This window comes from Macaca fascicularis, chromosome 6 (assembly GCF_037993035.2).
Source record: "Macaca fascicularis isolate 582-1 chromosome 6, T2T-MFA8v1.1".
Classification (NCBI taxonomy): Eukaryota; Metazoa; Chordata; class Mammalia; order Primates; family Cercopithecidae; genus Macaca; species Macaca fascicularis.
Genome location: NC_088380.1, coordinates 55,708,860 through 55,732,437, shown reverse-complemented (window position 1 = coordinate 55,732,437; position 23,578 = coordinate 55,708,860). Strand labels below are relative to the sequence as shown.

Genomic DNA, 23,578 nt, shown 5'->3' with positions numbered 1-23,578 from the left:
TCCCAGATGCTAGGCAGAGGCAAGGAAGGATTCTTCACTAGAGAGTTCAGAGAAGGAAGGCCCTGCCAACACCTTGATTTCAGACTCCTGGCCTCCAGAACTGTGAAAGAATATACTTCTGTTGTTTTTGCCACCAAATTTGTAGTCATTTGTTATGACACCTAATTTGTGGTAACTTGATGTGGAAACTAATGTAACCTACTAAATAAATGTAGTAATCTTCCCCCAATAGTGACAAGCACAATGCTTTCAGACATTGCCAAATGTCTCCTGTGGGGCAAAACTACCTTCAGTTGAAAGCCACTGAACAAAATCCCAACTCTTACCAAATAGACTAACAATTGAAACATTTAACAAATCTACAGTCTTTAGAAAGAACGGAAATCTTAGTAGTTAACTTTTGGGGTTTATTTTTTAATAAGTTTTTATTTGGCATAAGTTTGACTGTTAAAGTATCTTAGTGACCCATGTAGAGGTGGTTTGAAACATGAGAATTTTTACATTGCCCTTTGAAATGTATATTATTGCCAAAATTGTATATTTTTTAAAAAGATCAGTTTATTTCCATTCCTATACCATCTAGTTTTTAAAATAGTTTTACAAGACTGGCAAAAGTGTACATTGTACTTGTCAGTAGGCCTTAAAAAAAAACTTGTCTGTAAAGGCTTCTTGTCCAATAGTTTCCATACTATGCAGAAAATATCAAGAGTTCTTTATGTGGAGTATTGTCTGTCCCTGACTTAGAAAGTCTGACTTATAAATGTCCCCATCAGGATTAGTATGTATGTGTATATGTGTGTATATATATATGTGTGTGTGTGTATATATATGTGTGTATATATATATTTTTTGGAGATGGAGTCTCACTCTGTCATCCAGGCTGGAGTACAGTGGTGCGATCTCAGCTCACTGCAACCTCCGACTGCCGGGTTCAAGCAATTCTCCTACCTCAGCCTCCCGAGTAGCTGGGACCACAGGCGCACGCCACCATGCCTGTCTAATTTTTTATATTTTTAGTAGAGACGGGGTTTCACCTTGCTGGCCAGGCTGGTCTCAAACTCCTGACCTCGTGCTCTGCCCGCCTCAGCCTCCAAAGTGCTGAGATTACAAGCATGAGCCACCGCGCCCAGCCCCGATAACTAGAATTTTTTGACAAGCTTTTTTTTTTTTTCCCCCTTGTTTTTCTTCCTTTTTGGATGAATCTCTCTGGAGTATAACTTCCAGGACTCAGATATGCCTTATTTCCTTTCTTCTCCTTCTGCTGCATTTATGGACAGGGGATAGGGCTACTGTGTTCCTAAAACCCATAATTCTCCATGTGTTGTGTATAATCAGTATTTTACTTAGTAATGAGGTATTTTACAGCTAAGGTTTAACCATATCATGGCTTAAGTGGCGTTTACAATTTGGCATGGGATCACATGGTTATATATAATATTGCTTCCATGAAGAAATATATTCTTATTTCCAAATCTCCATTTTATGAATAATATATAATCATTCCTATCAGTGTTTCTGTAATTGAGTTGCACGTTTATAATGCTGTATATCAGAATGTTAAAATTAAGCTTCATTAAGTACTGCATGTTGATAGCAATCAGTATAGAGGTGAGAAAAGGAAAGAGAAGGAATAATACTTATTTTAATAGTAGTTGCTTGTTACACTTTTTTCTTAATTCAGTTCGGACCCTTCCAAGATTTTTACATATAATAAAGGGATTTGGGAGGCTTTAGAGAGAATGTTTATTCTTAATCAGAGATGTAGTTGCATTTATTTACTGATTTAAAAAAGCAAGTCTTAAGACCCAGTGCAGTTTTCTAGTGTTAATTATTTTTCTCCCCAACTTCAATTAAATGAAGCCCTCAAAATGAAATATGTGAAAATGTTACCTTAATATCTTTAAGTAGAATTATGGCATGTTTATTTCACTTGAAAGTCTTAATGGAATAAATTATAAGCCCTTCTAGCAACACATATTTTAAAATATAATAGTGAAAAACTAAGTAGAGACCATTTTGCTATTTCACAGAAAATTATAGCAGGTGAAAATTAAGATGTTACTCAATTCTTTGATGCGGTATTCTCATGCCTCATTGCCCTGCAAAGGGAGAAAAACGTCTTTTGACTTCTTGAGCAACTATTTGATGTTACTCTTTCATGTTGATATTTTTGTCTCTACCTATAAAAGAATGCTATATGGAAGTTTTCCAGCAATGATTAAGAAAGGGTGAGTTTGATAACTGAGAAATACATGTTATGATCTTGGCATCATCACTCATATTTATACAACTTTTCTGATCCTCATTTTTTTTCCCTATCAGGTGAGGTTTACAGTGGAGACATATTTTCAAAGCACTGAGCTGGGCATACTGCGTTTGGAAACCCTAAGTAACAAGTCAGTGACAGAATTTGAATTAAGACCCCAAATTCCTTCCTCTCCATTTTATACTTCTTTTTGTGACTCAGCCTAATCCTTCCTTAGGGAAGTATTCAAACCACATCTGCCTGAGTCTCCTGCCAATTTCCTTTAAACCCCAGTGTTCGCTGAATCAGCCTCCTGCCAGCTGTCCTCCAACTAAAAGCAATAAGGTTTACATTCTCACTTTCTTGGTTAAAAAATATCTTGCCTAAACAAAGAACTTCTTTTACTATCCTAATACCTTCTGTAGGCTGCCCTGCTTTTCCACTTAAAGCATTTCTGTATATTGCCTCTTTAAGGGACTTTTCCCAAGGCAAAAACCACACAGCAGTAATATATGTTCTTTTGCACTTGGGGCGTTTTCAGTGGAACCTGAAGCTTGATCAAGATTAATGCTTTAAAGGGAATATGAAGTTAAGGTGCTGGTGTTGTTTGGATTATGGATGTCTGATTGCATTTTTAATATGTGAGCCTGCAATTGGAAATGGCCTCAACAGCTTGTATATTCTGGAAATAGCCAGACTTCCCTACCTCTGGAAACTTGGTGTTTCCTTCCTTTCCGATTCCTTCAACTGTCATCAGCTTAGATTCTGCCAAAGCCAAACTTAGACTCATTTTCTCTCCTTGTTCTAACACAGGTCCCTGTTGAGCCCATCCATGACAAGTCCTAGTGATCAGTAAGGGAGAATAGCCCCAGCATTGGAGCTCATCTCCCTGAAATTATCTTCACCCTCCTTCCACCACCAGGCTCAGGCTTCACACTCTAGCCCATGTGCCAATTTGTATAAAATATACTGACTAAGTATAGTCTATACTATGCATTAATGGGTGCTGCTGTGAAATTTTAATGACTCTCAATCTCAAATTGTGGGCCTAAACCCCTGCTATTATGATCCATATAGCCCTTTAGGGACCAAGTTTGCCCAGCTTCATATTCCCCATCAGTACCAAGTGTGCATCAGATATTGTGTATCTTCACTTACTTAAGTGAAATAGGAGTAAGAATGACAGAACACATTTTTTCTTTAGTGTATGTCACTCTTATTGTTACTGATACTGTGAACAATATTAATAAATGATGCTGGAAATCTCAAAAAGGTTATGGGCTTGTTACAGGGATAAAGAGTATAGTAAGAACCCTTAAGATTGTATTCTGCTCTGTAGTTGGGGTACCCCTGGGGAGGAAAGCAAAGATACCAAAGCTTACGTTTTGCAGGCTTCACAGAACAGATGATATAGTAGAATAGCTGTTTCCTTCTCATCCACCCCCACCTGGCTTCCTGTCCGTAAGTGAATATCATCTGCCTTGATCTTCCTGAAATATTTTGTCTTTAATATAACTTCTAAGGCCGGGCGCGGTGGCTCACGCCTGTAATCCCAGCACTTTGGGAGGCCGAGGCGGGTGGATCACAAGGTCAGGAGATCGAGACCACGGTGAAACCCCGTCTCTACTAAAAATACAAAAAATTAGCCGGGCGCGGTTGTGGGCACCTGTAGTCCCAGCTACTCGGGAGGCTGAGGCAGGAGAATGGCGTGAACCCGGGAGGCAGAGCTTGCAGTGAGCCGAGATCGCGCCACTGCACTCCAGCCTGGGCTGGGCGACAGAGCGAGACTCCGTCTCAAAAAAAAAAAAAAAAAAAAAAAAAATCTAAGTATGCTAGCCCCAAGAATGGAAACAAGGAATTTTCATTAGGAAAATAACATTTATGGGAGCCTCTCTTTTAAGCAGTGTGTGTGTGTATGTTTGTGTGTGTGTGTGTGTGTGTGTCTGAGAGAGAGAGAGTTGGGGAGGGTGGGAGGGAAGAGAGAGAGAGAAGGGGGAAAAGACAGAGGGAGGGTAATGGGGGGAGAGGGAGAATGGGAGAATATGGGTATGAATATGAATGAATAAATAAGTGAATGAATGAATGAATGAATGAATACTAGATGTGACTGGAGGAAAGGTCTTGTATACTTGATAGCCCAGTGAGAAACTCCGTACATATTTTCCTATGTAATCATTGTAGTCTGATTTAATACATTATTTAAGGACTTTTTTTCTTCTTTTTTGAAAGTATTATAAGTTCCGAGATACATATGCAGAATGTGCAGGTTTGTTACATAGGTATATATGTGCTATGGTAGTTTAGGAAGTGCATTAAACTTCGGAAGCTGTTTTAGAGGTGATTAAACCTTAGGAACACAGCCTGTTGGAGAGTTAGGTTCTGCCAGGTACGTTATTTTATTAGGCAATATTGTAAAAGCCGTGTTCTAAAGCTAACGTAACGAAAGGGATCACCAACTTTGATTATATTTTTCATACATATAAGAAAATGAAAGAACTGGAAATCTAATATTGTACTAGAAATAACTTTCTGAACAGATTATTTTTAAAAAGTGCAATAAAAATGGCTCAGGTTTCATTTAAATTGAATGGGATTTAATTTAAATAATGCTGCCAAATTTATAATAATAAGCCTTTTTTCCACCTTCTCTGACTTGTTTGATATATTTGAGTGGTTTCCTGGAAGGTAAGGTCTGGTACTGTAAAATAAAAGGAACAGTAGGCCATGTTGTCAGCTGGGAGCGGTGGCTTACGTCTGTAATCCCAGTGCTTTGGGAAGCCGAGGCAGGCAGATCATGAGGTTAAGAGATTGAGACCATCCTGGCCAACATGGTGAAACCCTGTCTCTACTAAAAATACAAAAATTAGTTGGGCGTGGTGGCGGGCGCCTATAGTCCCAGCTACTCAGGAGGCTGAGGTAGGAGAATCGCTTAAACTGTGGAGGCGGAGGTTGCAGAGATCTGAGACCACGTGACTGCACTCCAGCCTGGGCGACAGAGTGAGACTGTGTCTCAAAAATAAATAAAAAATAAAAATAAAATAAAATAAAGTAGCTTCGAGGAGAGTGAGAGAGGTGGAAATAGAAACCTTGTTTCTTTAATGAAAGTTCAAAAGGAGAGAGAAGTGACAGAGGCAGAGGAAACTGAAATTCAGGTGATAGAGGGCATGCCTCTTGGTAACCGTAGCTGGAAAACAAATAGCAACCCAAAGTGGCCTGTCAGCCATTTTATCTTCTCTGTTCCTTGATGTCCATTTTTTTTTTTAATTCCCTCTATTAAGGTCTGCCTGTCACTCTTCTTTCATCTTCTCTCTCTGCCTCTTCATGTCTTTCCATTTTCTGGCTCTCTCATATAATTCTTTGTTATCTTCAGTTTATTTATGTTTTGTAAAAAACTATAATAGTGTAATAAAAATGGAAGGCGTTATTTAAAAAAAAAAGCCATCTGATGTAAGTCAGTAGGGATTTTTAGGTTAAAAAAGAAAAAAAATCAGAAATTTTTTTCACATTTAATAGTCATATGTCTCTAAATGTCTTTGAAGTATATAAGACTTTGAGCTTTCTGAAAACACGGTTTTTCATTAATAGTTCTCAACAGTATTTTAGCTGTTGCAAAGTAGTTTTTAGATAGTCATTTACTTTTGGTAAGAGTGTGTAATCACGTGTTCTTTCTCTTATAGATTTGCCTTTTACAAGTCTACCTCTCAGAGAAGAAATGATGGCAAATAACTTTTCCTGGGAGAGTCATAACATATCACTGACTGGTAAATGTATCATGTTTCAAATAAGGCAATTCCAAAATAAGGGTTTAAGCAATTTTTCTTAAACAAAGCTGCTGCTTTTTGCTTTGTGAAGTGGTAATCCCTGTTCCTGGCCTGGTGGGAAAAACATACCAGTAGTGTGCTGGGAATCTCATGTGGTGAGGATGTTTTACTGGGGGCCCACAAAGGAGGAAAATATTCCAGACATGCTAGGGCTAAGAATGGCTCCCCAGAAAATGGATACCTGAGAAAAGGGAGAATCAATTTTGATTTGCGGATACTCTTATGTTTTCATTAATTCCTGCTGGTACATCCATTACATCACTGTAGGTCAAGAAGAGAATTTGTGTATCTATTGGAAGACCTTTAGCCAGAGAAAGTAAAGATGATATCAAATGAGTCACTGTGCTAAGGAGAAGCAAGAAAGGAACTCCAAAATTAAACCCAGCCCTGCTTTCTCTGCTTTTTCTTTCACAGTTTTGGATTCCATGTTTCCAAAGTAATCTCAGTCTTTTAAATTCCTAAGAGTGATTAATCTGGTTTAGGAACAATATTAAAATTGTATAATTAGAATTTAAAACATCACAAACCTAGCTATTAAATCAATAGTTAGGTTTTTCCAAATACACATCTAGTTTTTAACTATCCTCTAGTCTTATGAACTGTTTCTCTATTTCTGTTTAATATGAATAGAAAGTGTGTGTGTGCGTACCTGTCTGTTTCCAAATCTGATAAGAATGGAATGTTTGCATTGAGCTTTTTGAGGGAGCATTTTTGTAACTTTGTACAGCTTTTGTTTGTTCCCAAATGTATGGAGTTTTGTTTGTTCCCAATGTATGGAGTTTATTATTGTAAAAAAATAATTATTATAATTTTCCTATGTTCTTTTACTTTTTTCACGTTCTAGTTGTTGGTTGCCTCTGTTATGATGAAATGTTTCTTTAAGAGACTCATGTGAGAAAGCAGTTTGCACATTCTTTAACCAGCCTGGCAATGTCGGCAGCAGGGCACCCCTCACTCAACCAGTACAGCTGTGGCCTGGAAACAAAACGGTCAATGCTCAGGGCAGGAGCAAAAAAATGGACTTTTTAATTGTTACCAGGCTGGTTATTTACTTACTTAACCTGTTTGGAGGGTTTAACTCCTATTCTTTTATTCTAAATAGTGCTATTTAAAGCCGTATTCCCACTGTTATAAAGAGACTAATTGTTTGCCATTATCCATTACTTACCTCTGTCTTGGCTTGATTAAACTTTAGTCTGTCCTTTTTCTTCCTTACAGACCTGTGAAATGTGGCTTGCCCTAAGTCCGAGCAAGCATTAAAATAAAGAACATCTTGAGAATTGGCTGACTGCAGCCCGGTCATACTGTCTGTGTACACTCTTTCATTTGCCCAATTTCCCTAAAAAGTTCTTGCTTCATTGCTTATCCCATATTAAAAAATAACCTTTTTCTGTTTACTTTTGGGAGGCTTGCAGATCTTAAGTTTGGAGCTTTTTCTCTATTGCAATAGTCTTTTATAAAATAATGTCTTCAGTCTGGGCATGGTGGCTCACATCTGTAATCCCAGCATTTTGAGAGGCCAGGGTGGGTGGTTCACTTGATGTCAGGAGTTCAAGACCAGCCTGGCCAACATGGCAAAACCTTGTCACTACTGAAAATACAAAAATTAGCTGGGCATGGTAGCGGATGCCTGTAGTCCCAGCTACTTGGGTGGCTGAGGCAGGAGAATCACTTGAACCCAGGAGTTGGAGTTTTCAGTGAGCTGAAGTTGAGCCACTGCACTCCAGCCTGGGGAACAGAGTGAGACTCTGTCAAATAATAATAATAATAAAAATAATGTCTTCATTTAAGTTTGGATTTGTTTTTGACAAAAGAAAAGATTTGACGTTAATTTAGAAACATTAGATCTCAGAGTCGGGCACTGAACGGTTACATTTCCATGTAGGTTGTTGCTCTAGTTGCCTTGCCATCAAAAAGTTTGGTTTTAGAAGCTACCTTTACTGAACTATGGAATTTAAATTTGAAGATACATTTATAATTTTTAGTGTCAATGTAAAATAAAAATATCGAGATGAATCTCTAAACAAAATGTTCTGTTTGGTAGAACAGAATTGGAGTTCAGGGCATACACAGAGAGTAGAATGGTCTTCAGTATGACTGAAAAACCAAGAGAAGCTTAGAGGTTTTATTAGAGAGAAATGTTATATATTGTTTTGGAAGAAAACTCATTATTAGCAGTAACAAAGTTTTTGGGAGCTTACAAGCTCTGACTGGTGAGTGATGGAGGTCGGTAAATTAGTCTTAGAGTCATGGTGGTTTGTTTCAGAAGCTGCTAGGTAAAACTGGTTTTAAAGTTATACCAGGTCATTTCAGCAGCTGGCTTGCAGTATTAGTCCCAGGCAGGTGCTTTGTGTCCCAAGTGTGTTTTTTTCTTTTCTTTATTACCGGGTCTCTGGTCTAATTTAGTTGAATATGACAAGGTACTCCAATTCCTGATTATCAAATTTCACCTTATCAACTATAGACTTTCTTCATACTGTTGTTAAGATTTTTTTTTTTTTTTTTTGAGATGGAGTCTTGCTCAGTCGCCCAGGCTGGAGTGCAGTTGCGCGATCTCGGCTCACTGCAAGCTCCGCCCCCCCGGGTTCACGCCATTCTCCTGCCTCAGCCTCCCGAGTAGCTGGGACTACAGGCGCCCGCCACCTCGCCCGGCTAATTTTCTTGTATTTTTAGTAGAGACGGGGTTTCACCGTGTTAGCCAGGATGGTCTTGATCTCCTGACCTCGTGATCCGCCCGTCTCGGCCTCCCAAAGTGCTGGGATTACAGGCTTGAACCACCGTGCCCGGCCCTGTTGTTAAGATTTTTAACTTACTATTTGTAAATGGAGTGTTTTCATATTTTCATAATGTTGTTTGATATGTATCAATATTGATTTTATTATTCGTGTTTGTCTATAAACAATAGTTACGACATTTCTATGTTGTTACTTATTATTTTCTTTTTCCCTCTGGCCATTGTTGAAGTTAACCTCTCTGTTAGGATAAAATGTTTCTTGTAGAGAGATTCAAATACAATATGTTAATTGTAAATTTTGGACTTTGGTCTGGCTCTTTACATATATACTTATCCAAAGATTCTTGAGACTGGAAAACATATGGATTCTTCTGTCTGGGAGAATGAAAACATGGCCTTTGATTCATAAAAGCTTAGTTGTTTACTTATTTTAATATTTTTAAAATATTGCTAATTATTTACTTAACAAACTCATGATGTTGACTATGTACCATGTTTGTATTTCTAAATAACTTAATTCTTATAACAGCTCAATCAGTTGGGTACTGTTATTATTTGTAATTTGCAGGTGAGGAAAGAGAGGCACAAAGAGATGAAGTGAACTGACCAGGATCACAGTTCCTGAGCTGGAGCTTACAGTTTTAAATGCAGGCAGCTTGGTGCCCAGTCTGTGCTGTTAACCATTATGCTTTGCAGCCTTTCTTAATGCCCAGTTACTTGTTTCTTTTAACAGCATTATTAAATCAATTATATTTATTTTAAGAAGAATGACATTAGTTTTGAAATGATGTAGTAAACTACGAAAATAAAGCTATTTTCTAGATTTATTGCTATTTCTAGGTTTATTTAGTAATAAAGCTATTGCTTTATAAGTTGCATTTGCTGCCTGCAATCCCAGCACTTTGGGAGGCCCAGGCAGGCGATCACCAGAGGTCAGGAGTTCGAGACCAGCCTGGCCAACATAGCGAAACCCTGTCTCTACCAAAAATACAAAAATTAGCCAAGTGTGGTGGCAGGCACCTGTATTCCCTTCTACCTGGGAGGCTGAGGCAGGAGAATCACTTGAACCTGGGAGGCGGAGGTTGCAGTGAGCTGAGATTGCGCCACTGCACTCCAGCCTGGGTGACAGAACAAGAGTCCATCTCCCCTGCCCCCCAGAAAAAAAGAAATTGCACTTGCTTAATCTTAAATTTGTGAAAGTAATTGACTGAAACTAAAAGTATTTTTTTCTGCTCTCAGGGGTTTTAAAACAGAGCTTTTCATAATGGACTATTTTTATATCACTGTACTTAATTTTTGAATGTCCATAGTATTTGGAATTCATTATATTGTTTGTATTACCACCATATATTTTTATTTTTGCTTTTTTCCTCTCTGCATGTTAGTGTTTAGTTTCTCAATCCATGTGTTATAATTTAATGGAAGACATTGAAATAAAAATAAACAGCTGACAGTTACCTTGACCAACTTGTTAACGTTGGAATCAGCTCGCCTGTGATGACCCAGTGGCACATTTTATTTACATGTTGAGATGTGAGCAGCTGTCCCACAAAGTCCTTGTGAGCCAAGGAGGTAATATAAGCAGACATTAGAGGTGCAGATGTGCAAATTAAGGCACAATGTAAGATTCGGGAAGATTAGTCAAGATAAGGAAAGACAACCACATAGTCTAAATCTAGGCCAGCAAGAGGTCTAGGTTAGGACCACCCAGATTCTAGGGGCAGGTGATTGATAAGATTGAAAAGAAGAAAATAAGTGAAAATACTTCATTGCAGAAAGGATCCTAGGATGACTCCAGTGCTGCAAATGTTATAATATTTTTCAAAGGCACTCATCAAACCTGATATGTAGACTGTTGATGTACAGAGAAAAAAATTGAGACCTAACATTCGTAGAGAGTCAGGGAAAGCAAAGATGGAAGAGGGATCTACCCATAGCAACACAAGTGGCAGTGGCTGTGATCAACTTTTGTTCTATATCAGGTGCTTGTTTGTTTTTGTTTTGGTTTTTATTAACAGAGGTATTGATGTTTGGGGCTGGATGATTCTTGGTTGTTGGAGGTTGTTTGCAGAATTGTAGGCTGTTTAACAGCATTCCTAGCCATTGCCCACTAGATGTGAGTAGCACCTGCTAAGTTATGACAGCTGGATATGTCTCCAGATACTGCCAAACATTCCCTGGGGGACAAAATTTTCCCCATTTGAAAATTACCCCCACCGTTCTACATGTTAAAAATGAGAGCCCTGCACATGTTTCCCATCCCTTTATTGTGGGAATACACATGATTTAATAATATTGTGATTAACATTTAGTAAAGAATCTCACCATAAAGTTAGATGATGGTGCTGAATCACAGGCACAGGACCTCACACTCTATAAGTGGGACCTGTCTCTTCCTTCCCTCCTACTGGTGTTCAAATCCTTCCTCTCTTTAAGAATGGAGCCAAGAGCCCATCTTCAATAAAGCACATAGCAGAGAAGCACATATGATCCTGCTTCTCTGATATGTATTTACTGTATTTTTGTTAATTTTTAATTGTGTAAGTAAAAATGAGTTCCGTTTTGAAAATATTAAAACATTATTTTCAGCATTAGAGTAAATTAGAGAATCTGAAAACCCTCCTGCCACACCTAAACATTCTTTTAAATATATGGCTATCTACACAGAAGTAAAGAAGTTTCTACTGATCAAAATTGGTGATCAGGGCATGAAGCCCGTTAACTGAATATTGTGTTAGGTTTCCTGTGTTTGTTGCCAAGATACTTGAGTTTTAAGAGCTACAAAAATATAAAAAACAAGGCCTTGAGTTCATGCAAGGAGGAAAGCTGGACCTGAAAACCTGCAGAAAGCTATCATTCCTAGGCTGTAAATGTAGGGAAAGGTTTGATTTAGGGAAGAAAATCAGCAAACAGCACAAGATGACAAGTTGACTTCTTTCTTTTAAGGTTTTGTTAGGCATTTAAACCAAAAGATTTCCAGTGTTATCTGCTAACTAAAAATAATATGGATAAAAATAATTTTAAAACAAGAAACCTCCAAACCCCCAAAGATTTCCCTTATTATTTAAAGACATGGGCGTGTCCTCAACACAGTTTAAATTGCAAATTTACATTACTTGCATTATACTGTACAGGAGCCTCCCAGCTGAGAAATAACACAAAAATGACCCTGCCAGGTAGTACTTCCACAGGGAAGCAATTAAAAACCTCTATGGAGGAATGTGTTGTCCATCCTGGTGACATAATCCCTACTGTTACATGTCTCAACATATTACAAAACAAAAATATAAAAAACAAACACACAGTCCCTAACAGAGCTAAGGAGAGGTAGGATTAGACATTCTAGAGCTTCAGATTATAGAAATACTAGGTAGAGAAATAAAAGAAATATTAAAAACATGAGAATGAATATTATACTGTTTTTTAAAAAGATAAAGCAGGTTTGAAAAATGTCCAAATAGAACTTCAGGAGGTGAAATAAAAAACTTGACTGATGAGGTTCAAGTCTCATTGAATTACCGCCATTTCTATCTCTGTTCTCTCTCCTCTTTTCCAATGGTAAACTCTGTTCAATGTGTTTCTTTCCCATGCTGAGTGTGGGTGTGTGTGTATGTGTGCATCTATAAAAACTATGTAGTATTGTTTGTATTCTTTAGTTTTAGTGGTATTAGTCCTTATATATTGTTCTGAAAATTGATTTTTGTCATTCAACATTAGTTTTTGGAGATCTAGTCATATTGCATATGAATCTAGCTTTTTTTTTTTTTTTAACTTGTATGCACAGTATAAATACACCAGCTTACTACCAAGTTTTTTTCCTAATGGACCCTAGTTGGCTAATATATTTTTGCTAAAAACCATGTATTAAGGGACACACTACATATATCTCTCTGGGCATAATTGTGAATGTTTTCTCTATAAAAACTATCACAAAGTAGAATTGCTCAGTGAGAAATTATGTATATCTTTATTTTATCATATACTTCCAGATTGCCCTTCAAAACATCTTGACAGTTGGCCCCTTCCCCCGACCCACATAGTAGGCTTATATTTTATGTTTTGAATTAATTTAAATGATTCAAAACAATGAGGTAGGCGTAAATTTTGGTTACTGAATTTTTACTTTTTATAGAAGTTGCAAATATTTTTTCCCACTTGTCTTTAAAGTTTTATGTGGTGTTTTTTAATTGTGAAGAAGTTTCATTATGTGTTTCCTGCTATTATTTGCATACTTTTCCACTTTTCACTTTTTAACCCATTTGTAATACAGTTTTATGTTTTGTATGTCAGAAGGAACTAATTTTGTGGTTATTATTTTGTACTGTTAGCCAGCGTCTCAATGCTTTTAACTGAATAGTTCTCTTTTTCCTGATAGCTTTGAAATAGTACTCTAATCATATTTCAGTTCCCAAACTCTGTTCTTTTTACAAAGTGATTAAAGTGCTTCCCAAAGTAAGAAGTACATTTTACTTTGTAACCTAATGCACCAACTGCATTTTCACACACATATGAAACAAAATATTCATCAAATAACACTTACACCTAATAGGTTTGTTATGCTCTGATAATTTCTCTTTTACTCCAATCCATTAAAAAACAAATCTGGTGATAACTATGAAATTGATTTCCTGATCCACTAATGGATTTTGACTTGCAGTTTGAAAAGTTTTGCCTGTTTTATTTCATTGATTTATTGGTATTTTATCACATCATTAACATGTTAGTATTATTTTTTAAAACATTATATCTTTTTATGTCTGTTCTTTTAAAAAACCAGATTTTCTTTCTTGGATTTTCATTCTTTCACATGCACTTCTCTAAATTGGGTTCCGTAAAAAGCACTTTTGGAATTTGGCTGATTCTCCACTGACTCTGTAGATTTATTTTGGGGAAAATTAATGTTTTATACTGTTGTATTGCCATCTGTGATTTAGATCTCATTTGATTTAGAGTATCTGTTGCAGTTAAACTTAATTGTAGTTATTTATGCTTGACTTATATGTCCCCTGCTAGATTAATAATTTTTTAAATCACCTCTGTATCACATATAGCATATAAAAGTACTAAACAAATTTGTTTTGGCCAATGGATGAGTCAACTGTGTGAGACAAGAACTTCTTATGCATTTCTTGCATATCCTCTAAAGTACTTTCTGCCTAGAATTCCTCATATAAATCATGGGGCAGAATTTTAATATGCTTGAACCTTCAGTCTAAGGCAAGGTGCGTTATCTGTCTAAAGAAGTGATTCGTTTTTTAAATACGATATTCCAGGAGCTACAACACTTCAACAAAAATTTATTGAAAGCCTGGTTTACAGTGGTGAACATGACAGACTTCCCTTTCTGCCCTCCTCCCCCCATGTCATACAGTATATGTTTCAGTGGGAGAGGCAATGAATAAGTAAGTAAACAAATTAATATGAAAGGTGAAACCAGATGGTGCCAAATGCTAGAAAATATATAAAGGAAGTGTGATAGAGAGAGTCTGTTGTTAGCAGTGTTGTAAGGTTAGAGGAGCCCTTTCTGCAAAGGAGGCATGTGACCTGAGACAGTCACTTGGGGTGTGTACAAAATGTATGTACTGACTCTCTGAGTGTCTGCATGGTTAGCACCATAGAAGTTGATACCATGAAACATAAACCATTGTTATAAGACTTAATCTCAAGGACTGGTGTCAGGGTGTAAACACTTGCAGTTTGGACAAATTCATTACCAAGGTAGCGGGCCATGCTTTCAGTTTACATTAGGTATTTATGACCCCTTATCTTGATCTGGGGTGTACTGAGGCTTGTGTTTACCTCTCCTTTGCTGAAATCCGGTTACTTTTATTGTATTTTATTTTTTAGATTCTGGGGTACATGTGGAGGATGTGCAGGTTTGTTACGTAGGTAAATGTGTGCCATGGTAGTTTGCTGCACCTGTCAATCCATCACTTAGGCAGTAAGCTCAGCATGCATTAGCTCTTTTCCCTAATGCTCTGCACCCCCTGCCCTCCCTCAACAGGCCCTAGTGTGTGTTGTTCCCCTCCCTGTGTCCATGTGTTCTTATGGTTCAGCTCCCACTTGTAAGTGAGAACATGTGGTGGTTGGTTTTCTGTTCCTGTGTTAGTTTGCTGAGGATAATGGCTTCCAGCTTCATCCATGCCCTGCAAAGGACATGATTTTGTTCCTTTTTTATGGCTGCATAGTATTCCATGGTGTATATGCACCACATTTTCTTTATCCAGTCAATCATTGATGGTCATTTGGGTTAATTCTATGTCTTTGCTATTGTGAATAGTGCTGCAATGAACATATGTGTGCATGTGTCACTTTTAAATCCACATTTTCTTTATCCAGTCTGTTGTTGATGGGCATTTGGGTTAATTCTACTTCTTTGCTATTGTGAATAGTGCTGCAATGAATATACGTGTGCATGTGTCACTTTTAAATCCTTTGTTCCTTGAGGTGTAACCATGATGGGTAAAGAAGAAGAAGGGATGAAGAAGCCAATCTTGAATGCTTTCCATACCTTCTCCAGTCTTCACTAATTGTAGCAACATTTTTTTGTCAGTTTTATACAGTTATCTGTGTGTGTGTGTGTGGTGGGGCGGGGGGGTTCTGCTTAAGTTTTCCTCTGATTTATTTCTGAAATAATTCTGCTACTAAAATAATTTTGAAATCCGTTAGAATAATCCATTTCAAAATTTAAATGGTTCTTGTACCAGGGAATCAAATGATATGACATTGTCATTTGCTGTTCCTTTCTTCCATTATATTGAAGTGGATATGTGAAAAATGTTTCAAAATAAATGAAAGCTTTTTATCAGGGTAGAGAAGGCAGAAATTAGAAGTAAAGATCGGAGGCAAGTTGTTATGGCTTGAGATGATTTTGATTTGTAAATGTAGAAGAGATGGAAAAAATACTAAAGTGTGATTTATAGCTCCAAGAACAAAAGGGCAGGACTGGACATGGAGGGGAGCATACAGGGCCAAGGACTGACTGTTCTGAGTCCTGGACTGCTACCTCAGCCTGGATCTTATCCCCTATGTAACCTCAGGTATTGCCTTTCAGATGTACTGAACTGGTACTATGATTACCACTTTGTAGAATTTATTCTGGAGACCAAATATTATCATATGTTCTAGATATTTGTGAGCTATCAAGTGACATCAGTGCTATGAAATTTTAATCAAATGGAAGGAGTGCATAAATGAAGTATCTAGTATAAATCTTGATAGGTATATATGGATTAGGTTAATGATCTCAAGCCCAGAAACAGTCTATAGCCAGTTAAGCAGGAAATAATTTGTTGAATAAAGGATGTTGGCTAGCAGAATTGATGAGAAAACTGGAAATCAAGTTCTGGCAATGCCGGGGACCTCAGGATGACAGACAGCAAGGATTACTGGAAGAGTCTGCTTGAGATATTTCTGCTGGTACTGGACTCTTGATACTAGGGCCTAGAATAAAGGCACGTAATATATTTTTAGTAAAATTGTTGAACGAGTGGATACATGAAAAGCACGTGGTAGGTGTTCAGTAAATAAGTGTTAAATGAATGATTGAAGGAATAATGAGGCACAATCACTGCTAGACACTTGCCATTGCTATTGTAATTAATTTCTCAGTTCTGCCTAGGTCCTTAACTCCCTCCCTCTAACTTTAAAACCCTGAGTAGGAGGTTATAATTAAAGTGGCCAAACCCTAGTGCTCAGCTGGGCAGAGAGAAGAAATACCTGTTCTTAGGTTTCCACAGTGAGTGAGTACTTTGCCTGTCACCGAACTTTACACTGATGGGAAGGGTGTTCGGATTCTGGTTGTCCAAAAATATGATCAATAGCCCTCACTATAGTGTTGGATGAACTTCCTGTTAATTATTTGGAAACAGTGGCAACAAATGTATTTGGTTACTAGAACAATGTAACCATTTACTATAGTTTTCCTGTAACGGATGTAAACAATAGTTGCAGTGTTGTTCTCTATGTTGTAGAAAAATATATTTAATTATTGGATTATTACCCATTGTTATTGTCTCAAATTAAGTACTACATTGTTGAAACAAGAGACATGCAATTCTGGAATTCAAGTAGAATTGTTTTTGCTTTTCTTTGAAATGACATTAAATCAGTTTAGAAAGTAGAGAAATAACCATTACATGCCTTAATTTCTGTTACTAATTGAAGTGGAGGAAAACAGTGACTAATAGAAGCTTTGTTTAGTAAAATTCAACTAGCATCTCCTCTTAGATAATTTTAAATCTTTGATGAATTATTTTGGAAAACCTGGCTTCATTTGTGTAGAAGCCATTCACATTTTCTGGTGTTTCTCTTTCTTTTGAGGATATCTGTGTAAAAAGAAAAATCTAAAAGTTTGAAAATAGGCTCAGCTCATAAACGCCAGCCACATAGTTCACAGGTCTTGAGGGAGTCTCCAGGGAGTACTTGGAGATTTTATATAGATATAAAAAAGTGTATCAAAGTATATGTGTACTACATTTTACTCAAGTTGGGTTTATGTAATTTCAGGCTTCTCTGTGCACATTGGTGATTTCACATTGTAAGTTTATGGGATTCAGGAAGCACATGTGTTTTAGGTTGTGTCACATTGGTATGGCACTAATCAGATGGCATGTAAATAACTTGTTGATAGGATCACTTAATAAACTGTCATGATTCTTCAATCAATATGAGACTTAATTTGGGAGAGTGGTGAAATTATAAGAATCAAGGGAATGGTATTATGTTTTATAAATTTTGGATATAAACTTTGAGAATTTTATTCTTATTCAGAGGAATTATAAGTTAACTCCATATGTTTAAGACGCACAACATTAATGATAAAAATAAGATCCATTGTATCTTTTTTTTTTTTTTTTGAGACGGAGTCTTGCTCTGTCGCCCAGGCTGGAGTGCAGTGGCTGGATCTCAGCTCACTGCAAGCTCCGCCTCCCGGGTTTACGCCATTCTCCTGCCTCTGCCTCCCGAGTAGCTGGGACTACAGGCGCCCGCCACCTCGCCTGGCTAGTTTTTTGTATTTTTTAGTAGAGACGGGGTTTCAGCGGGTTAGCCAGGATGGTCTCGATCTCCTGACCTCGTGATCCACCCGCCTCAGCCTCCCAAAGTGCTGGGATTACAGGCTTGAGCCACCGCGCCCGGCCCCATTGTATCATTTTTATGTAGGGTTGTTGGCCTCATGTTAGTGTGGCCTTCTGTTTCTGTAAGGATTCTGGATGTTTAATAGACATTTTGGGTTGCATCATGAAGCCTTATTGACTTTTATGGTGAAATTGTTACAGGGCAGGTGAATCCCAACACTGGGGTTTAGCCGGAGAAGGTTGGCTCAGGAAAGAATTAAAGAGTGAGCTGATGGTAGAAAAAAGCGGCTTTATTGAGGCAGGGGTGTTACAGCTCTGTGACTTCTCCTTCGGAGCAGGGGTACACCCTGGGCAGTGTGTCATGAATAGCAGCTCAGGGGCAGTTCTGCAGCCATGATTATACCACTTTTAATTATGTGCAAATTCAGGGGCAGGCTATTCAGAAATTTCTAGAAAACAGGAGGTAACTTCTGGGTCATTGCCATGGAAAGGGATGGTAACTTCTGGGTGTAGCCATGGCAATGGTAAACTGTCATGGTGCTGGTGGGTGTGTCTTGTGGAGAGGAGCTTTCGAGGTCTCTTCCTTGTTTCTGTCAGTCTTCAGTCTGGTCCAGAGTCACATTCCACCTCCTACCTCATTATGAATAATGAAAAGTCAGGCTGATGGGGCTCTGTGTTTTCTATCTTGGCTTCTATCAGAGTTGTCCCATCTAATCTGTTGTATATATCACAGTTCACTTAATTGTTTTTAGTAAGAGTTTCTGCCTTTAAAGCATGTTTGGAAACACTATCCTATGCAATAAATTTTAATTGGCTTCTTCCATATTTTCTTTTTCTTAATAAATAACAAAGCAGACTTTTATTTGTAGTGAAATGGTTTAAAAGATTGGGTCCTGAATAGACCCAAGAAAATCTAAATGTCATTTCTCTGAAGACTGCAAATGTTATCTATGAAAATAAGAAATTTTTTAGACAGGTATAAATTACTATATGGTTTTAAGAACAGTCTTAAAAATATGTTTCAGAAACAAATTGCTATGGTTTTAGAAATGCAGATGTCATAAATGTTTTTGCAGCACTCTAAAGCGGCAAAAATGCATTGCAGTTGTGCAGTATTAAGGAAGTTGAAACATTGTCGACTGAGCTCATATTAGTTTGTTGGCTAACCACAAAATATGTAAAAAGGTAGAGCTTTTTGCATATTTTTGATGCTGTGATTTCTTGACAGGGAGGAAAACAAACTGCAGAAGCACAGCAAACTGCAGAAGCACCTGCAAAGTATTATAGGGAACAGTGAGACAAGGATTAGGGCTTGGAGGATGGCCTACCAATAAGAAAAGCTGCATTGCATTTTAAGTTATATAAAACTGTGTTTAGTTGAAAATGTGTATTTTAAAAATATTTTGATTGCACTGTTCATTTATCATCACATTCACATTGATATATAGCTACACTGTACATTTCTTTAATCTTCTATTAATATTTTCTTTTATTTAAAATCTTGGTTCAACAGTTTGAAGGTAATGAAGTTAATTCCATTGTAATGAGAATTTAATATGTTTGAGAGTTGGTATAGTCTGTTGGTTATCACAATCTGGACTCAGGCATACCTAAATCTAAGATTCAGTGTTGCCTTTGTCTTGATGTGTGATCTTAGACAAGACAGGCAGCCTGTTTGCCTCATTTCTAAAGTTGGAATGGTAACAGTGATACTTACCTCATAAAGCTGTTGTGAAGATTAAATGATTTAATCAACATATAACCCTTAGCACCATATATGATAGTTTTTATAATATTCCCCAGTGAGATAATGGTGAGAAGAAGTAAATGGGCATTTATTAATTGCTATATTATATTACTGTTGCATTTCTTATGATAGAACTTTCTACAATCTCATGAAATATGTATTATCCTGCCTTACAAATAAGGAAATGGATGTCCAATACAAAAATACTTTGATTTGCAAATGCGAGGTATAGAATCAAGGCAGTTAAACAATTTGAGTTTTGCTCAAATTGCTCCAACCAAAGGACAATTTTGGCTGGAGCAAGAGAAGCTGGCCAAGAGAAATTAGGTAATTTGCCTTGTCTTGGTGAAAGATAATGAAGGCCAATAATAGGAGGGTTGGATAAAACTGGACAAATTTGTTTGACATTTTAGCAGTAGAATCAACTAAATGCTACTGCATGTGATTCAGTGTTATAGGTCAGCACAAGGGAATATTAATGGATCTCTCTTGGATATTTGGAGTTTGAACTTCCCATGGGATATCCAGATTTAGATGCTCCATAGACAGCTGGAGCTATAAAATAAAAAAAAAGACTTCAGTGGAGGTTCTAATTTTGCAAGTAAAGAGCATTATGGTTAATAGTTGAATCCAACAAAGGAGTGCCAAACTGAGAAGTAAAGAGACCAGAGAGCAAAATCCTGATGGGCACCAACAATTGAAAGGTAGTTGGAATAATTTGGTGTGGCTAGCAAAATGTTTAAAATATACTAGGATAGTGAAATAGAGCACAGTAAGGGGAACTGCAAGGAATAAGGTAATCTCTGGCAATATATGTATTCTAGAGACATCAAATGTTATTTTTCTTTTTGAGCATTAAATTCAATTCAGCAGTTTGCAGTCATACAAGCAGTTATTTCAAGCATGTGCTCACAAAGTGCTTCGCACGAGCTGTACTTCACTATCTGCAAACCTTGTACCTGGTCTTTGCTTATGGACGCATTTCGTAAAGTTTCAAATGTAATTAAAAGTGATAGATTTTTTTTTTTTTTTTTTTGTGAGACAGGTCCCTGCTTTATCATCCTGCCTGGAGTGCAGTGGTGCCACCTTAGCTCACTGCAGCCTCAACTCTTGGGCTCAAAATATCCTCCCACCTCTGCCTACGACTAGATGGGACCAAAGACATGCACTATGAAGCCTGGCTAATTTTTTCATTTTTTTTTTTTTTTTTCCAGAGATGAGGTCTCACCATGTTGCCCAGGCTGGTCTAGAACGCCTGTGCTCAAGCAATCCCACACACCTCAGCCTCCCAAATTACTGGGATTACAGGCATGAACCACTGCACCTGACCATTTTATTTGAGTTGTATTATTTTTCTTTCTACATTTGGCTCTGCATAGTCCATTTAATCATACTATACCATTGTTGAGAATGAGAAGAGCTTGAGAAATTTGTTTGTATGATGCACTACCGTCTTCCAAACACAACTCTTTCTCTTCCCCTTAAGAGTAATTACCACTATTCTGATTTTTATGCAGTTACTTTCTTGTTTTTCTATATTGTTTTATTACCCAGGTATGCATCCCTAAATATTACAGTTCAGTTTTGCTTTTCTTTTAATGGAATTTTTTGAGTATCTTATAATCTTCAGGTGCCCGAAACATAGCACCTGACGTCCAATACAAAGACATCTCTCTCCCTTTTAAAATTTGTGTGTTGAAAAAACCAGGCTGGGTGCGGTGGCTCATGCCTGTGATCTTAGCACTTTGGGAAGCTGAGGCAGGCAGATCACGTGAGGTCAGGAGTTCAAGACTAGCATGACCAACATGGTGAAACCCCATCTCTACTAAAAATGCAAAAAAATTAGCCAGGCTTGGTGGCGGGTGCCTGTAATCCCAGCTACTTGGGAGGCTGAGGCAGGAGAATCTCTTGAATCCGGGAGGTGGAGCTTGCAGTGAGCCAAGACAGCACCATTGCACTCCAGCCTGGGCAACAAGAACGAAACTCCATCTCAAGCAAACAAACAAAAAAGACAGAAAAAGAAAAAAAACAGATCATTTATTTTGTAGAATTTTCGCAGAATCTGGATTTTGTTGATTACTTTCATGAAATGTAGGTTAATGTGTTCTTCCATAATCCATATTTCCTGTAAACTGAGAATTGAATCCAGAGACTTAACCAGTTTGAAGAACCTCCTCAGCACCTTTTCTGACAAGACCGTATCCTAGGTAGTGGGGTATTCTTCCTCAAGAGAGACATAATTCTGTTTTTGAAATTATTGCCCCAGTTGATGCAAAATGCCTAGATTCATGATTTACTAGGGATTGCATCATCATTATGGTATATTTGTATGATTTCTTTTTTATTCATTTGCTGGAATTTTTCTATAAAGAGAACATTGACTTTCTCTACTGTTTGGTTAGCCAGTGATACAGTTAGTGTAGGACAAACAAGGTACATGCTGAATGTTTTTTTTTCTTTTTTTTTTCTTTTTTTTTTTGAGACGGAGTCTCGCTCTGTCGCCCAGGCTGGAGTGCAGTGGCCAGATCTCAGCTCACTGCAAGCTCCGCCTCCCGGGTTTACGCCATTTTCCCGCCTCAGCCTCCGGAGTAGCTGAGACTACAGGCGCCCGCCACGTCGCCCGGCTAGTTTTTTTGTATTTTTTAGTAGAGACGGGGTTTCACCGGGTTAGCCAGGATGGTCTCTATCTCCTGACCTCGTGATCCGCCCGTCTCGGCCTCCCAAAGTGCTGGGATTACAGGCTTGAGCCACCGAGCCCGGCCTGAACATTTTTTCTTTATTTGCCACTGTTCAAAATTAAAGTAAGCTTTTTTATATTTTCCGTAAGTGTGTGTGTGTGTGTGTGTGTGTGTGTGTGTGTGTGTATGTATTATCGGAGAGTTAGTGGTTGGGAACCTGAGGGTTAAACTGAAGAAAGAAAAGACAAGTAGAGGCTCTTACTGCTCTTGTTCTAGTGTACCCCTTATTTTATTTTATTTTATTTTTAACCAGTATCCCAGATTGGATACTGGTGAAAAAAAAAAAGAGCTCGTACTTACCTGCTGGGTCAGAGGTCCTGAAATCTCAGGCTTTGGAAATGGGGTTGGAGTGGAAGGGTGGGGAGTCCTAACCATTCCGTATTCCTTGCCAAACTGTCAAGGAGAAATTTTTTCTATATAATTTCAGGCTCAGTGAATTAAACTGACAAAAGATAGATTAGCAGAACAAAAAACATACTTAATCACATGTGGACAAAAGTTAGAAAAACATGTAGCTCAAAGGGGCAGTTAAAAGTAGGGGCTTATATACCATCTTTGTAGGGTAAGAAGAGGAGGAGAAAGGCCTTTTATGGAAAAACAAATGAGTTTTAGGAAAGATAAATGAGCCCTTTAGATAACAGGTGGAAGATATGATAGTTTTGTGACAGTGTCTGTTTAGGTGTGGTGTGAAGACTTCTCATCTTCAGTGATAAGAGTCCATTGTCCCTGTTGCTCCTAGGGAGGGGATTTATGACAATAGAGGTTTTTTGGAGTTGCTTTGAAAGGCTCTCTGCTTTTAGTCAGAGTAGCTATTTTAGGAACTCAAATGCCTTCTGCTCAAAATAATTTGTATGCTATCCTGGCATATTCTGGACCCCTTCAGTGTGTGTATGTCTGTGTGTGTGTGTGTATGTGTGTGTGTGGTGTGTGTGTGTGGTGTGTGTGTGTATTGTTTTCCTTTTAAGATAAACACTTCAACTTCCCTAAAGCTTCTCTAAGGGTTAGCTCCTTCTCTTCCCACCTATAGATGGGAAGAGAAATTGAGAACCTTTCAGACTACTTTTTAGGTACAAGTTTTAAAAATTTGCTAAGAGGGAAGGTCTAATGTTAAGTGTTCTTATGATAATCAATCGATCAATCCAAAATAAATAAGATATCTATTTTGAAAGTCAAAAAAAAGATAAACACCTTATGAATTCATACTGATACTGAAATT

At 37.7% G+C, this 23,578-nt stretch overlaps 1 protein-coding gene across 7 annotated transcripts in view; it reads left to right on the top strand.

The window, feature by feature from the left end:
• The window catches only part of EMB (embigin), a 75,406-nt gene that overhangs the window by 7,395 nt on the left and 44,433 nt on the right, over positions 1-23,578 (top strand). For 5 of the 7 annotated variants that reach the window (XM_073995123.1, XM_065546238.2, XM_005556866.5 and 2 more), the window contains one exon: positions 5,923-6,006. The exons of the other annotated variants lie outside the window; for them this stretch is intronic. In XM_073995123.1, the coding sequence (XP_073851224.1) occupies positions 5,923-6,006 (84 nt within the window). The remainder of the gene's footprint in view (positions 1-5,922; positions 6,007-23,578) is intronic. 7 annotated transcript variants of the gene reach the window in all.